The 17799-nt window shown below is 44.3% G+C and overlaps 2 protein-coding genes across 2 annotated transcripts; one reads left to right on the plus strand and one right to left on the minus strand.

Annotated features, from left to right (window-relative positions):
• Window positions 1-778: 778 nt before the first annotated feature.
• Window positions 779-12467, minus strand: setd7 (SET domain containing 7, histone lysine methyltransferase). The gene is made up of 8 exons (XM_012878506.3): window positions 12224-12467; window positions 10876-11005; window positions 7883-8084; window positions 7617-7806; window positions 6969-7050; window positions 6752-6869; window positions 5162-5319; window positions 779-1517 (listed from the first exon to the last, which is right to left on the minus strand). Exons 1-8 carry the CDS (start codon window positions 12363-12365, stop codon window positions 1325-1327), a joined length of 1215 nt encoding a protein of 404 aa, XP_012733960.2. The 5' UTR covers window positions 12366-12467; the 3' UTR covers window positions 779-1324.
• A 241-nt stretch (window positions 12468-12708) lies between these two features.
• mgst2 (microsomal glutathione S-transferase 2) lies at window positions 12709-17048 on the plus strand. Its single transcript, XM_012878520.3, has 4 exons — window positions 12709-13361; window positions 14018-14117; window positions 16361-16513; window positions 16605-17048. Exons 1-4 carry the CDS (start codon window positions 13301-13303, stop codon window positions 16711-16713), a joined length of 423 nt encoding a protein of 140 aa, XP_012733974.1. The 5' UTR covers window positions 12709-13300; the 3' UTR covers window positions 16714-17048.
• Window positions 17049-17799: the final 751 nt, after the last annotated feature.

Below are 17799 nucleotides of genomic sequence, written 5' to 3' on the forward strand. Positions count from 1 at the left end.
TGGACATCCGTGGTGATCAGCACCTTCCTATAGATGCAGGACCTCCTCCAGCTGCTATTTAAAGCTGGGCCAGTCTCCACTGTCTCAGGAAGACGGCTACAGAAACAAAGACACCTAAACAGAGATTGGTCTTGCAGCAACACTCATCCATGAGGACACTGTCTGCTCATGGATGTCTCCTAGTCTGTGTGCGCATTCCAACAAAACGACATACCCACCCAGAACTGTAGAAAAACCGTTGCACAAATTTGGAAATCATATCATGTGAGGTGTGTAGCGGCTGTTATTGTGAGGATCTTTGATAACTGGCTGCTCTCCTCCATCCTGCAGGTTCTGTGGATAGAATACTAAAGCATGTGAGGAAGCAGCCGCTTCTGTCGGGTAGGACCTGACTGTTCTGGTCAGAATGTACCGAGCCATGACTAAGTGTTTGCTCCCTACAGATTCTGTTTCATTTTTACTTCATTGTCATATCTGAATTATTCACTAATTATGACAACCAGAGGAAATACGAAAGTTTACAAATGTCAATTTTATTATCTAAGGGGGAAAAGTTCCCTTAATCCCTAACACGTCTGGATCTGTGTTAAAAACTCATTCCACCCTAACAACTGGTTTCATATCCCCAGTGGTTTTAGACTTAAGCTAATAAACTAACTCAAAAGTAATCATTTAAAAACTGTGGTGCAACAAAAAGCTTCAACAACACACATGCTGCAGATAAACAACTGAATTCAACAGTTAAAGACAAGATTTAAGAAACTGAAGCATCAGATTGGGTTTGGTTTAGTTTATTTTGGGGGATTGTTGTTTGGGGTGTACAGATCTTTTACCTCAGAAAGAGATCGCGCAGATCTTTCACGTAGCAGAAATTCCATTCATGTTCTAAAGAGCGTACCTTCACAAATGTAATTCATGTAACTTCTAATAAATACAACATACTTTTTTATGTCAAGTAAACAGACTTGTTAAGGCAATGTAACTTTGGGCAGGAGTCCGGTTCAGCTGCAGCATCAGGTCAACAGAGCAAGAAGTGCCGTGGTTCTTGTCCTGAACGGTGAGACCCGTCATGTAAACTGACCTAATGAAAACAGCCGGGTTCCATGTCTGGAAGCACCAGGACTGAACATGTAAATCTTAACACATGAGATCGAGCAGCACTTCCCAGTTGTCCTCTAAGATCACTTGGTTCCTTGCATAGTTCTTGTGTTGCTCGGCTAAAGCAGCCTGAAAGGTTAGCAGATGTCCAGAGCTACAGAGTTCCAGGGGTTTCATGAAGTGGCAGCACGGGTAGGGGGGGGTCCAGGGCTCTCTCTCTGTGTTTTCATGGGCCAGCAGGAGCTGACTGTTTTTGCTGGAAAACCTTGAGCTCTTGTTTGTACCAGTCAGGAGCCTCCGGTCCGTTTTTCCCCGTCGGCTCGTGATCGTAACCGTAGGCAACCGTGAGCTCTTCGTCTTTCTGCACAGCCCTCAGTGTTCGGATGCACTTGATCGGTCCAAAGCGAGGGTGGAGATACCTGAGCAGAGACAAAGAACAAAGTGAAAAGGTAATCGTCCTTTGCTCGGGGGAAGTTGCCGCATCCTGTAGACAGTTAAACAGCTCTTTTCCCCTTAAGCGAACTCCACTTGTTGCATAATAGTTTAGAAGGAATGATGCTGGAAACAGAAACTACGCTTTAACATATTTAATCTAACAAGGCAGAGGGATGTTTACAGCTTCAGAACTGGACTCTCACACATAAAACGATGCGAGACGGGTAAAATGTGGATGCGAGAGTGCCAACCTGCTCGCTTACATCATCTTATTTGGACCAGCAAAGACCTGCGCCAGGATTGGTCGATTCTTCCCATGTTGTATTTTGGAATATATTAGACAGATATGTTAGACTGAAAGAGTCTGGCTCCAGGGATACCCACGTGTCCATTCTGCCCCGAGATAACTGTCCGTTTGTTTATTGATGCCACATCTGTGAAGTCCTTGGCGTCCGTGAGTTATGTGCCGTTTCCCCGGTAACTGCTTTCTGCAGCTTCAGCCTCTGTGATGGCATAATCCCTAACAGCGTAAAAGTTTAATACTGGAAACTCATGGGGTCACACCCTAATCAGTTAATTAACTCTAAAACACCTACAAAGGTTTCCTGAGCCTTTAAACCACACATGTCAAACTCAAGGCCCGTGGGCTCAATCCAGCCCGTCAAGGCAATTTATCCGCCCTCAAAGAGCCAAAATAAGGCATATCATGTCATAAAGTAGAGGCATATAACCTTTTAAATTCGATAAAGTGGCCAAACACTGTGCCTACTGTTGCGAATGTTGATTTTTTTACTGTGTAGTAACAGCATCGGCCACTAGATGTCAGTTTTTCCACAACACATTCCAACAACCCAGAAATGTACAAAAAGAGAAAAAGAGATGCAGAATGATGAGTTTAAAGCTTAACTCACCCCCAATAGAAACTTTTTTGCAGATAAACTGTATAAACTGGGCCTAAGGGTGCTACTTTTATTCAACCCTGCTGCCATCAGACTTTACAATGCTGCACTATAACTGCAATAACCTGTGCAATAATCCTGGTAAATAAGTGACTTCAGCTGTATAGTTATCTCACTACCTCACTGTTGTTCTTTACCTGGTACCACTTTAATGTACAACGTCAAATCCATGTGTATACAAGTCATCTTAAATCTCGTCTTTAATCTTAAACTTTTCTTTTCTATTATGTTACTGTGAAATTTAATTTTTTTTGTGTGTGAACTGGAATGAAATTATGAAATCAGAAATGTCACTATACAGGTGTAACTGGCCCTTTTAATGACTTAATGATGCCAAAGCGGCCCAATATAGAAATGAGTTTGCCACCCCTGCTTTAAACGATCTCTCACTCTGGGACAGTAGACAACACCATCATGGGGAAGACTGCTGACTGGACAGATGTCTAGAAGACAGTCATCAACACCATCACAAGGAGGGGAAGACATAAAAGGTCATCGCTTAAGAGGCTGGTTGTTCACAGAAACCTGTATCCAAGCATGTTCACAGAACGTTGAGTGGAAGGAAAAAAGGTCTGCAAGGAAAAGGTGCACCAGCAACAGGGAGAACTCCAGGGGGAGCTTCACAAGGAGTGGTCTGAGCCTGGAGTCTGAGTATCAAAAGCCACGACGCACAGTCAAATCCTACATAGGCTACATATGCTGCATTCCTCATGTCAAGCAGCTCCAGAACCAGAGACATCTATGTTACTGGAAGATTTGAGGTCCTGTGTCATCTGCTGGTTCTGGTCCACTGTATTTTCTGAAGTCTACAGTCAGCCCAGTGTCAGGACATTTTAGAGCACTTCCTGCTTCCTTCTGCTAACAAGCAGATGCTGTACCAGCCCACAGCTGGTGGCCATGGTGGTACTGTGCTCGACTGGCCTGACCAGAACCCAAACCAGAGAATCTATGAGAAAGATGAGAGCCACCAGAACCAGCAATGCCAGCAAGCTGAGGCTGCTATGATGGAAACCTGGACTTCCAGAACACCTGGGCAGGACCACAGGCTGACCACTTGCCTTGAAATGGACTTACTTTTCAGGAGACTTGCTTTTCAGTTATTTTTTTATTCATCTTATTCTCATTTTCTGAGGTATTAACTTTAGGGATTTTGTTATCTGTGAGCCATGATCACCAACATCATCCAAAGAATAATGGCTTGGAATATTTCACTCTGTCTAATATAACCGTCAGTCTGTATAACATATGAGTTTGACTTTCTGAAATGAGTGACAGAAACTATTAAAGAGTGGTGAATAATTTCACCATATATGTATACAATGGCTCAGCTGAAACAGAAAACCTCCAGGTGTGCTGTGCACAGCTACATTTCCACAACAACGCTGGTAAATGAAAGATGTGCCCTTACTGGTTAGATGGCTGCGCTGGCATGGGGCTGTTCAGCGTTCCACATTATTTATTCTCCTTTATCTCTCTTGCATATCACACTTGTTAAGGTGCACAACTGAACTCATCAAGCGTCTGGAGCCAAAGTGCCTCAAAATAACAAACCTCTTTGATGCCTGGATAGTAACTGATGTTCCAGGAACATCTGCAGACAGTGCTCAGCAGAGAGTTCACTCTTTGATGCAGCTGCGTGTTTATTTGCATGTAAAGCGCGTTACCGTGATGTGAATGGTCCTTGGTAGTCTTCTCTATTCAAATTCTGGTCAGCCAGGACAAATACCAGGTCTGAACAGGGTTAAGCCCGAGACACACTGCATCCGATCCGGCAGAAACTCGGATTGTATGAAGTCGTAGCAGTTAGATCTGTTTAAAGTGAACAGGGCCGGGCAGAGTCACTTGCGGTTCTCTGCAGCTGTGTCTGCGTAGTTCCCACCAAGGTAGACCTCTGCTCTGGGGTAAGAACGTTTCAAAATGTGAGTGTTTTTAGCCTTTCTGAGATGACCAGCAATTATTTTAGAAGAAAAGGTCACACCCTTTGTGTCAACATTTCCAAAGCCAGCATGACAGTCAAAACGATAACAGAGCAACCCTACTGTGTGCTGTTCAGCCTTCCCAGGGTTCCCCCCACCGTATTATAACCATGGAGGACCACCAGCTTTACCCCCCCGCCCCCCGCCAGGCTAAGCATTGTTTCTTTCTTTTAAATGCCTCAATGTTTGAGAGCGACATAAAAAAAGAGTCAGTAAAGTTCCCGTCTGGGAGAAAACGTCCTGGTCAACATAAGCTAACGCTAGCTCTTATTAGCTTGACGCTGGGCTGGGCTCCTCCTCTGAGCTGAGTCATACAACGCTCCTCGCACTTCCAATTCCTCTCGCCATGACAACTGCCGCCAGGATTACCCCCATTCCATGCTCCCCATGACTTTATTTTAAACCTGAGAATGAAACCGGCGGCCTTTGCGTCTTCTTCACTCGGTCACAACTTCCACATGTTTTTAGCATGACCTGTTAGCACCTCGGTATGGTATGTTCACTGACCAGAAAAAGACTGGACATGTCAGTTTCTGACACGTGGGTCACCTGTCAGGGACGATCGAACTGAAAATCATCCGATTCTGAATGGATTAGAAGAGTTGCATGTGGTCGAGTGCCTGATCTGGTTATGAACCCAGATTTCACAACTCACATTCGTTCTTTCTTTTGTTCAGGCCAGTTTCTACTTACGGCTCATACTGGCAGTTGGGGCTGAAGGAGTGGTTGGCCTTGTGACCCAGAGTGGCGCAGTATCTCTCCATCTGGTCGAACGGCTGTGGCACGTCGATCACAATGTCGTCATCAAGTGAGATGGTGTTTCCATTCAGGGCCCAGTCCCGGCTGTCCACCTGCAGGAGGCCCATTTGAGGCGACAAAGCAAGAGGAGTAATTCAGACCACATGGAGAGGCTACAGTGTGTCGTTTTACCCAAAGACCGCAAAGGCAAGGTTATCATGGGTTTTCTGCTTTTTACCTGCAAAAGGCTAAAAAGCCAATATTTGAATGAAATGAACAAAGCAGTCTGATTGTTGGAGAAATGAGACCGATCCAAAAAATAAAAAGGGTTTCACTCAAACTGATTATTAATATGTAAATTACAACTAGAATCCCTTTTAATAAAAGGCCCACAGTAGCACAAGTTTTAGGGGTTGATTATTTATTTATTTTTTTGTGCAGAAAAAATGATTTTATGGCTGAACAAGACCCCAAAATGGGTCCTTCTTTCTTCAGTTAAGGCTGTCTGTATTTAGCCAATTTAATGGATAGGTGGGCTCAAGTGTTCTTTGGAGTAAAACTCACTGGATGTTATCCTGTTCTATGGGTCTAGTACCCTACAGTTGGTTGATCTGGTCACATACAAAACGGTATAAAGTAAGAAACAACCTACTACCACTAAATATACAGAAACAAAGATGGAAGTTAGAATCTCAGGAGAAGCTATACGCTTAAGATTTTTAGTGCTGGAACAACTGGAAAACTTTTAGAATCTCTGTTTGTGGAATAATCTCAGTGCAGAAATACAGAAAGGTTCCAACATGGGCCAGTTTGAAAAAAAGATTTAAAGTTTATGTTCGTATCAGGTTGGCCTGTTGGTCAGTTATCATTTCCACTGATGCCAGTCATGCCCATACAGACTCACTCTAAGGGCTTTGCAACATTGTCAGAAAAGGTTCTGCTGACTACTAATGGACTCTTCTGACCGGACTGTCCACATTGTGTACTACTTGCCCTCTTGGGTTGGGGATGCACTCAAAGCAGAACGGTCTGCAGAGCCAACAGACATAAAGCACCAGAACAGGACCCACTGGACCGATCCCGTTATTCTGAGATCCCCCCGCACTCAACAGCCAGCATCTCCCGGGTCTAGCTCTTCGCATGTTCTAGATCTATGTGGGAACTTGTTTTAAACCCATACTTTTGCCGTTTCTCCATGTTCCAAGCAGCATTCTATAAAGGATCCCTCAGATCACAGGTTTTTACCCTGCTCACCGAAGCTCTTCAGCTCTTCAGCTTCCTGGTCTCTCCAGACCAGGAAGCTACCGTACCTACGTAAATCAGTAAATATTCAATGTAGGAATCGCTTTTAATCAATAACTGAGATTTTCTACGTTTTAGTTTTTGAATTGCCCCGTACAGCACGGGATTATTATGCTGGACAGCTGTTTTCTACAAACATAGGAATCGTGACATTTTAGAGCTCTTTCAGAAAAGGTCATCAAGATAATAAACAGAGCTAAACAGCTTTACAGTGAATAAGAGCTGTGTTTCCATGTGTTATACCTCAGAATGTGTGATCCGAACTCCATTATAGAAAGCCATGACAGTACCAGGCTCAGCGTCGGCCTTGGCAAACAGGCCCTGACCTGCTCCTTTAATCAGAGAGTCTGCCACGAACACCCTGAGACAGAGACACACACACACACAGAGGAGGTTCTGATGAGTTCTACGCCTGGTCCTGGTGGTCACCGTTTTACCGCATGGTGCAGAGCTGACGTACCGCTGGCTCTCATACGGGTCCGGTAACAGAGCATGGGTGGCGATACAGGTGGATGTGGACTTGTCGTAGGAGTAGACGGGACCTTGGGGGGGAGATGAAGTCATCATGTCAGACAAACATGTCTCACCAGTGCATCCTGTTCGCTTCCACCTCACCTCAAACCTCTTTCACATTAGCCCTTATTCATACAATACTAGCTTACTGGCATTATGTGATAGACCAGCACATAGTAGTAGAGAATCACGAAGAGGCAAGAAGATGGTTAATGACTTTTATACTCCATATCTGGGCTTTGACTGGCCTACATGCTTGGATCTAACCAATGGTATTGCGTCTCTGGAGCATGTTTAGGCTTGCTGTCCTACTGTTGCTTCAACCTCTGCCTCCATCTTAAGCTTTCTGCAGCCTCCAACAAGCTTTCTTCCAGGACTTTGCTGAATAATCGTTCCTTTGTCCTGCCTGTCAGTTTAGGTCAGGAGTCAGAAAACTTTACAGTCTAAAGAGTTTCTATTTTATTAATGGAACCCGTCTACTTTGATGCTAAATGCAACTTTGATTCAAGTCAATCAAGCAATTAGGACAGCAGGTCCAGATATTCTTTTTACAGAGTATGCATGTCCCCTCAGCTGAGATGAGATCAAACCTTACTGTTTGGTGCGATTTGGAAGCGTGGCCTTTCAGTCTGGTTGGAGATCAGGGTGGCGAGGCGAGCCTCGATTATCTCCCCGTCCACAAAGCTTCCATAGAGAGCTGTGCAGCCATCTGGGTAAATGTAGGCGATGGCGCTCCCCGTCATCTCCCCGTCCTCGTTGACCTGCCCGAACACGCAGCCCCCGTCCTAACCACAGCACACACCGTTATGGAAAGTCCACCTGCTGTCCTTAAGAGGCCATTAGTGCACTGAGCTCACTCACAGGGTAGTAGGTCCAGCACTGCCCAGAGCGGATGTTGTCCTTGTACTGGCCCTTGAAGACCAGGCGGCCCTCTGCATCCATCTCCTGAGCCGGCCCGTTGAGCTCACCGTCCACGTACGTCCCGTGGAGGACGCCTCCGTCTTCATGCGTGTACACCCCCTGGCCCTGGAGAGCGTCGTCAACGTAGAAACCTTCCAAGGTGCTGCAGACACAAGACAGACGGCTGCAGTCAATATCGGGGCTCAAATATTCCACCGACAGTGTGGAGACGCGGCTTGGCTGGGTTACAGAGGGAGTGGGTCATGACAGACCAGATACGTTCGTCCCACTGCAATTTTATTCCTCAATCTTTACATACTGGAACGAAACCTAAACTTCCAGTTACTTGAAACCTGGAAAATTTTGGGATCCCAGGTTTTCGCTGAAAACACTAGCAGGACATGTTCATCTTTAGCAATGCTAGAATTAAAAGAAGGCAGCTCCCAAAGTTTGGGTGTTTTGATAAGCGTACCTGTATTTTACTCTTATTCTGCAGAACATCCTGCCTTCACTAAAGATCAGTTAAATTAAAACTGGAGACTTATATTAGCGGGGATCCATTAGGGTCTTTCAGGTATTCTGAGAAGGTCCGAATGGGGCCAGAAAGGAAGGGGAATCTCCTGCTGGAGTTATGTCTTTAAATAATAGAAAGTGACACCTTTTAAAATAGAGCTTTTTCAAACAAGCTTTATTCAGTGCAGTAGGAGCACAGGTTTTTATCACAATATCAATTTGTGCAACATCACAGCTGCAAAGGACCGATTTGGTACAATACCTGTTCAGCTCAAAAATCTTAGAATATCATGATAAAGATCAATATTTTCTCTATTTCTATTATACATATATTCATTAAATAGAAAAATATTTTAAGCCTTTCCTTTCTGCAGCTTTAATTCTTCAATCATTGTTCCAGTCCACCTCACCAGGACCACAGGCTGATCCCCTCATTCATTCCACAGGGGGCCCAACCAAGTACTGCCTGTGTAGAAATGAACAAGCCTGACATTTCTGTTTAAAATAATCAAAAATATATGTAATATTCAAATCTTCGGAGACACTGAATTTAGAGTTTTCATTATTCGTAAGCCATAACCCTCAGGATTACAAGAAATAAAGATTAGAAATCTTTCACTCTGTGTAACGACTCTATATAAAATATAGCACTTTCACTTTCTGGAATGAGTGACAAAAAAAAACTGAACCTTTTCACAATATAGGTTTTGAGCCTTACTTGTATCTGGTCGACTGGAATAGAAGTGCCATGCAATAAAGTCTGGAAGCAAATAGTATATCTGGCTACTTTTGTTTAACTAGTCGTGACGCCCACATGAGACAGATTTTACAAAAGTTCTTCAACTCATAGTAAATGGAAAGGAGGAGGAAAGTGAGTTAACAGATATTGGCATTGTGATATGAATAACATTCATGCGTTTACATATTTCCTATAATCCTGCGGCTCTACTTCACGGTGAGTTTTCTGTCAAGTTCTGCATGTTGGCATAGTTTCATGTCAGAACACACATGCCTGCCAGGTATCATTAAGCAAAGTGAAAACTGTTTTCCCTTCAGCTGTACTGCAAGGGCAGCAGGTGGAAATGATATTTATGACATCACTGGTGTCCAATAAAATGATGGACATTAAGAAAAAAGTCCACCACTCAAGCTCTTTAAGCCATAGGTGTGTGTTGGTCATTTACATGTTAGCAACTGGCATACTTTGACTCAGGAGGTTATATTAATGGGAGAGATTGCTGTTTGGACCTGGGAGTCTGCATGGTTCTGGAAAAGCTTTGGACACTTGGTTGTTCAACTAAAATGGCAGAAAAAAAAACAAATCCACAGATGACTTAACGATCCCTTTTAAAAGCTTTAAAGAAAGAGGTATAAATGACCTGATTTCCTTTCTGACTAAGCTTCTAGTTAGAGTAGCTCAGATTATCCCGGGCTACTCCTGTAGTTATGCTGCCAGAGGATAGAAAGATTACTTTCCCACACTACTTTCTCCTACTACTCTCCAATTATGCATTATCTCCATTTATTGCTGCTGTAAACTTTTTGTTTTCTCTGTTTGCATTCTCACAGAATTTTCATCTGTCCTGGCATTTCCTGCTGGAGGAGGCCAGCAGCTGAGCTGTTGCTTCCAATCTGCTCTCCGGAGAAGCTGCTGCTGCAACTAACTAGTGCAGGATAGTGTGACCTAAAAGTGATATCCTGATATCATCCATCTATTGTCTTCCACTTATTGGACATCGGGTCCAGACATCCCTCCCCGCAGATCACTCTGCATGATCCTCAAGTGTCTGCAGGTCAGATGGGAAATGTAGTCCATCCAGTGAAATCTTGATTTTCCCTGGGGTCTACTCCCAGTTTTCATGTATCACAATACATATTGTAACACTTAAAATGTGGGCATCATTGCCAATAAAATGTTGTGTAACATAAACGATGGGTAAAGTAAAAAAACACTCACCATCCCCCATCATGGGATCCGAACGCATTGGCCAGGTCGAACTCTCCTGCCCATTAGTCGCTGTAGGGGTCCGTAAATGGTGTCCATTTGGTCGGACCACCTCCAATGTTTTCAGTTTGAACCACTCATGTCCTTGATGGTCTCGTAAATGCCTTACCGCTTTTTAGGCTTCTCAGGACATTACTTTGGCATTCCCTGGTACCCGTAAGTAGCTATCAACAGTCGTTCCAGTGGACACCACCCCATAGCCAATTAGTGCTTCTAATTCTTTTAGCTTCACTCAGCCTGCTTGGAACCGGCAAGTAGGTACTAAAAACAGAGCTGGTACCAAGTAAGCGTTACTAACTAAAACTCTAATTGAGCCGTGCTAAGTAGGTAATAGTGGCAGAGAGGCTTTGGTTAGCATTGATGTGTGTTACATGCTTTGATATACTGAAATGCAGTGTTCTGATGAACACTCCCCAGTGAAACAGTCAGACTCTACCTTCCATCAAAGAAGAAGAACTTCCCCTTGCCATTCTTCTCTCCATGGGTGAAGTGTCCTTCAAAGTGATCACTGGAGGAGTAGGTCACTGTGCAGAAACCATGGGGCTGGCCATCGTCATCCAACGGGCCTACACACATAAAGAAACTGGTTCTGGTGACTGGACTCGGCTGTGTTCTTAATCTGAACACTGATGAGAAAGCATGTTCAAACAACCCTGCCCTGTGTATAATCAGCCCTAAACCTAAGAACGTTCCTGCCCTAGGCGACAGCTGTCACCCAGCGCTTCTCATAATTACCTATTTGTTTATATCACAGTGGATGAATTATGCCCCTGTCTTCTTAGTGGAATTGCTTTTTCTAACCAGATAGGGGGATTTTCCAGCACGATCAACCTGCATTGCAATCAAATTTAAGTCCAGACATTTTTTTCAGCCATTTGTTGATGGATTAGTCAAGTCTGCGTTGGATCATTATCCTGCTGTATAACTCCAGTGAGCTCGAGCTTCAGGTACCAACCGATGGCCGAACATTTTCTAAGAAGACCTAGAGTGCTGCACTTCAGGTGGATTTAACTTTGTCATCTACCAGGATTGTGTGGTTCAGGAATATTTGGAGCACAGCAGAAAGTCTGAGGTGTTGACTTGACCTGCAAATTACCCACATCTAAGTCCTGATCTGAGGTACCTGCTGGACCAACAAGTCTGATCCATGGAGGGCTCCACTTTTACAGTTTACAGGAGTTAAAGGAGCTGCTGCTAACATCTCAGTGGCAGATCCCACAGCACACCTCCAGGGCTCTAGTGGAGAAACCATGCCTCTACGGTTTAGGATTTTTCAGCATGGGAGGACACAACATAACAGTGGCAAAATATTTTGTCTGATCTGTGCAGCTTTCTTAAGTGATGCCACACATTTCCCGTAATATTGAGTGATGACGCTGTTTTGCTGTAATCTGTCTGATCTGAAGACGTTTCACTAAAACAGTCAACCTGACTGGAGCGGTCGTGTAAGCCCTGCTCATCAGACCACCACCGTGGTTCTAATGGCTCCAGCGCTCATGCCTACAGACCCAACACACACACATACAGCTGCAGCCACTTCCGTTTATTTCGCCTCCATTAAACAGTCACGTTAACCCTCCGCCGCTGCACGCAGCCTCCACGCCGCCCTCAGTGGCGTCTCGCGCGGACTCCGTCCCAACCACAGCCCCCGGCGCTCACCGTTACAGAGCGGGCCCGCCGACAGAGCGCCTCCTGGAGGCGTGGAGCCGACACGGTGGGCCGCTATTAAACCCCTCCTTCATGCAACTGGCCGCAAACAGCGTGTTTTAGCGGACGGCACAAACCTTCCACAACCTCCTCCACACTTTCCTCTTCGCTGTCCATGCCGCCGCGGGAAGGAGCCGGCTGGTCACCGCACGGCACGCGCACCGACGCTGCGCTGTCACCCGTGGGCGGCCGTGGGGCGTGGAAACACATGTCACTCATTAAACACGCCGAGTCGGTGAACTGGCGGCTTTAACCCTTTCTGGTCTCCGTTAGATAAACGCTGGGAGCCATGGCAGGACTGATCCGGGATCAGCAGGGCTCCACTGTCAGAACCGATGGAGGAACGGGGCAGACTGTAGAACAAGGGTGTCCAAACTTTTCATCACCCGGCCCAAAATTGTCACACCAAACGCACTCAAGGGCCAAAAAAATAAAAAATATAAAACAAACTTACATTCCCCCCCCTCAAAAAAGATTATCATGTTTACTTTTACCAGATCCCTAAATTATGATCATGCCCCATTTTAAAGAAACAAATTTTTGTCACCTTAAAACATGGTCATCCATTTTGCAAATTCTCTAGGACCCGGATGAATTTATTTTTTGTCTATTCAATTCTATCGCAATAGGAACAGGACTTGAGTCAGTCTTTTTTGATACAGCTGCTGTACTTAGCCACTTTTAAAGATGAATTAAAAGCCGATTTTGGTGCACTAAAGTTTGCATTTGAGTAGTCATTGAATAAATGTGGTCCTATTTATACTATGAAATTAAAGATATTTTCTATTGTACCAAACATTTTCAATTGTAAGAAAATTGTAACTTATCTGTAACAATTTTGTCTAAATTAAGAACAAATAGCCTGGTGCATCAAATAATTGTTGAATTGAAGTTGAGGGCTGCACAAAATCAATCCAGGGGCCAGAAATGGCCCCCGGCCCCACGTTGACCACCACTGCTGTAGAAACTAGAACTTTGCACTCTCACACATCTGTTCCACAAGGTGCAGCAGAGAGATCTGAAGGAGAATCCTCCCACATTATACAGAGGCGGGGCAGGGCACAGCTTTACTGTACAGACATGTTTGTGCAGACTGAGTTGTAGAGTTTTCCCCAGGAAAAGCCTCCCAACGCGTCTGTAAAGTTCCCTCTGCGATGGCGTCAGATCCCCCGGTTCTCCTGGCTGCAGTGACCCTTCTGTCTGCCTTTCATATGGGTGAGTCACGTCTGATCTGCTTTACTTAGCAGTTAGTTACTGAGAGGTGCTTATCTACCTCGGACCTTTGTAACTCCAACCCTACCTTCAGTCCCTTATTGCTGGGGGGGTGAATGATCCTAACCTGTTGATTTTGTTACATTGTGGAAATCTTCTCTTAGAAGCTGAGGAATTATTTTACAGAATCCAAAACAAAGAGGAGAATGTTGCTTTGTTTAAATCTAAGCTGCCTTTCTGCTCATTCTGTTGAATCTTACACTCTTCTGTCTCTGACTTGGCCTCTGGTCATGTAACCAAAGGAAGTGTAGATTTATTGCACAAGCCATCACTTCCTCCTTATTAGTGAAAAAAAAGAAGAATTATTGTCTGACCATAAAATTAGCAGATTATTTCATGACACCTTATCACCGCTGCATCTGGTTGCTGACTGTCCACATCATGTTGAGGCCCCTGTGCTTTGCAGGATGTCCTTTTAGCCATCTGATAGTTTCTTCTGACCCGTCAGTTTTATTGTGACATGACTTTCAGCGTTCCAACAGTTAAATCTACAATTTCACAAAATATGCGACAGTAAAGGACTTTCAATGCCCGCAGATGTTCTGCTTTCTCTGAATTATTAAAATTGTTTGTTTCCTTCCACCCATGTGTTGGTCCAGCGTTCCTGGCCCGCAGAGTTGGATGGTCCAGAATGGCCCACAAAATCCTCCCTCCTGTCGTCTCTGGCCCTCCGGAGTTCGAACGGACCTTTCGTGCTCAGTAAGTCGGCTGCATGTACACATCAAGACTAAAGGTCCTTCTACAGCAGCTTAGGAAAACAGACAACTGATCTACCAAAACCATGCTGACTTTCAACAGAAAATGCCCCACATTTCAATTCTATTTGCCTTTTTTTCAGGGTTTTGAGGTGTACTTAATTTTTTCACGAAACCTTCTGGTTTTGCCTCTATTTTGTTTGGTGAAAAAAACAACATGTTTGAATTGTGTGACACTAAAAATACACTGAATAATTTAAGGGCCCGGTAAACATAAGTCACAAAATAAAACAATACAACCAGCAGAGGGTGTTGATTCTTTTGATGATGTGTTTCTCTCTGTGTTTAAAAGGTAGTCTAATTTAATATTTGATTGATGAGTATTGAATTGGACTGGGATTAAATTGAGAATAAGATGCCATTCTATCAAAAACCAAACACCCTGTTTGTATAAAAACACACACATCCTTGCTTTAAATACTTACTGAGGACCGTGCCTTGACTTCCATTAATTCTCAGCCCTTTCTATGGCCTTACCCTAAACATAATTGACTCCTTAGTCTAGGCGTTGATATAATCAATCAATTCAAATTTACAGTTTACTAAGATTCAGTTTTTGGAAAATCCAGATTTTATTTTGCCAATGCAAAAGAAGCCCAAACCACCTCCTTTCTATGCAGAGAAGCAGGGGCTCTACTTTAAGCTCCCCTGGATAACAGAGCTCCTCCCCCTATGTCTAAGGCTGAGCCCAGCCCCCCTCCAGAGGAAGCTCCCTTTGGCCCCTTACATGTGTCATCGTGTTCTTTTGCCCATGATCCATATCTAGACAGACCGGTAAATTGAGAGCTTTGCTTTTTGGCTCAGTTCGGTATTTACCACAACAGACCAGAGCAGAGCCTGCGTTGCCGCAGAAGAAGCCCCAATCCGTCCTTCCATCTCTTGTTCCATCCTCCCATCACTGGCAAACAAGACACCGAGGTATTTCAACACCTTTGCTCGAGGTGGAGTCCGACCCCGATCCAAATCCACCCTTTTCTGGTTGAGGACTATGCCCTCAGACTTGGAGGAGCCGACTCTCATCCGGGTTCTCAATCAGCAGTGAATGCAATCTCTCAGGATTCAGCCCCCAAGATGACATCCAGCCAGTCAGAGAGAATTTAGAGACTGAAGACGAAGGCTCAACCCTGTAAACACTGACTGCACATACAGGTGTTTGATACTGAAACTCCTGAAATGTTTCCATTGTCCCTCAGTATGCTGTGCCAACAGGGAAAAACTGTTCAGGCTATAAAGCACAATATTTGTGTCACTGCCAAACCTGTGGATGTCAGATACATCTATGGTGCCTTTTGTATTAATCTGACGTAAAAAGGAAAGCTCAGTCTTTCTGACCTACTGGTGCCAGCAGGCAGGTGAGTTAAACAGCGGCTGGTTCCTGACCTAGATGGCTCTGAAAAATAAACGAAAGTAAGGGTCAACGACCCAACTGACTGCTGCCATGTCCAAACAGCCCAGCTGTCTCCTCTCAGTCACATCCTTCTAGTGAAAGTCATTGTGGTTTTGTACTTTTGTTGTCATCACTTTTCAACCACAAACTTGGGTTTCATGCCATGGATCAAATCAGTGTTATGTGTATTTCTGATGAAATAAATAAATAAAATTAAGTGTAACTTTACGGTGATACCCCCTAAATAAAGTCCAGTGCAACACACAGCCTTAAGAATTCATACAATTAGCAAACAGAGAGCTAAATGCAGCTGTTCTGTCAGTGCCTTAGAGCAGTGGAGGCCAGACCTGTTGATCTTTAGAGAACCAAAATCATTAAATGGAAAGCAGTTGGGGGATAAAAACAAGATTATTCTTTAAATAAATAAAACATCTGCCACTGTTGTCTATTTAATCTGCTCCATAATACATGCGGCACCAAAGTCTGCTTTCCGGTAAAAGTAGCCAGATGCTTACATCTACATCAAAATTAAGATGAATGCAGAAACCTGGATGAGAACGCTTCTTATGTTCTGCCTGTTTTTTTTGTATTAGGAAGATATTATCTTTAAAATGTCGTCCTAAAAGATGAATTGTCCATCTTTTGTCTATTGTCTGCACCAGCCGCCTGTGCTTGCAGGCCAGATAGCTCTTGTTCCAAAATGATTACCTGTGGGAGTCAGTAGACGTCGGGCCCAGCCTCGCTGTATTGTGAATGAGCAAACCTGCAGCTGTCCCAGCATCAGCTTTGTGTGTTTGCAGCCAGAACTGTGTGGAGTTCTACCCGCTGTTCCTGGTCACGCTGTGGACCTGTGGGACGTTCTCCAGCGAGGTGGTAGCCGCGGCAACAGGGCTGCTCTACATGCTGGCCAGGGAGCTCTACTTCAACGGCTACATCCGGTCCACCAAGAAAAGGTTACCCGCCCTGGTTATTTGTCCTGACAGCCAAACCAGTCCAGAGACGGCATGAGCGCTTTCTGACGAGTCCGTCCCGTCTGCTTTGCAGGTTACCCGGCTTTTTTCTGACCCTGGCTGCACTTCTCCTCCTGTCTGTTCTGGCCGTGGCTGGGATAGCGCGTGGAATACTGGACAAGTACCTTTACACCCATATGTGAAGATTCACCTCCGTTTAATCCGAAGGCCAAGAGGATTGCAAATGTTGCTCTCATGCACAGGCCAAGCTCCTGCTGTCCGAGTGATTAAAACAAGGCCACAGGCTGTTTTGGTTCATTTCAATGGTCAGCTGGAATTCAAACATGCCTCAGAATTTGTCCATAAGTGGGTTTTGATCTGTTTCTGCTGCTGCTGGGTTAGGAATGCAGCCGTTTCAGCATCTGGACAAAGCAATAAAGAAACAAACGGCTTTGCTGTTTGACAGAGTCAAACTGAAGGATCGGGATTCAGTTCAACTTTGTCAGAATCAATAAATGTTCTCTCCCCTCCAAATGAGGCCTTCTTGTGTGACTTGTATTTATCAGACGTAGCACATCATTACCCACCATGCTTCACTCCCTGGCAGATTTAGAGCTAAACCTAGTTTCATTTGATCAAGAAGTTTAACTCTGATTGAAAACTAGACTAGCATCTACAGACGACAATCATACAGTGTCACAGGATGATGAGTCTTTTGTTTAAATGTCATTAACATCATTTATACGCTTATAAATGAAGGAAAACATTTTTCATGGCATCACAGCAACAAAAGCCAGAGTGGTGATGAGCTCCTTACCATTACCCTTATCTTTGCCTCCCTTCACTCATTCTCCTTTAGATTTATGTCAAGCTGGAAAGATTCAAAGCTTTTACGCTAAATCTGATATGGGTAGGAATAATTCCAGACTGCCATTTCCCCACACCCACTCCATGCGCATTAATATGGTTAAAAACAACTGGAAAAGTAAATTGACCTGGAATAGCTGTTGGATTTGCACATTTTAATGATTAATTAAACCATTACAATAATTATATTTTCCAATAATTCTTCAGCGATCGGTTAAGGAAAGTTGCCACGGGTTCCCTGAAATCTCCTTATGGATAAATAACATAAGGAGTCAGAGACTTAGATTCCACCCAAGACTCTAAACTGAGTTTACTAATCTGAAACTCTTGCAGGGTTTTATGTTTCCATAAACCTCTGAATAATGATGGATCCGGGCTTCCTATTAACTGTAGCGGTGTTCCGTCGCCCTCCAGAGGCTGGA

Source organism: Fundulus heteroclitus, chromosome 23, assembly GCF_011125445.2.
Source record: "Fundulus heteroclitus isolate FHET01 chromosome 23, MU-UCD_Fhet_4.1, whole genome shotgun sequence".
Lineage (NCBI taxonomy): Eukaryota > Metazoa > Chordata > Actinopteri > Cyprinodontiformes > Fundulidae > Fundulus > Fundulus heteroclitus.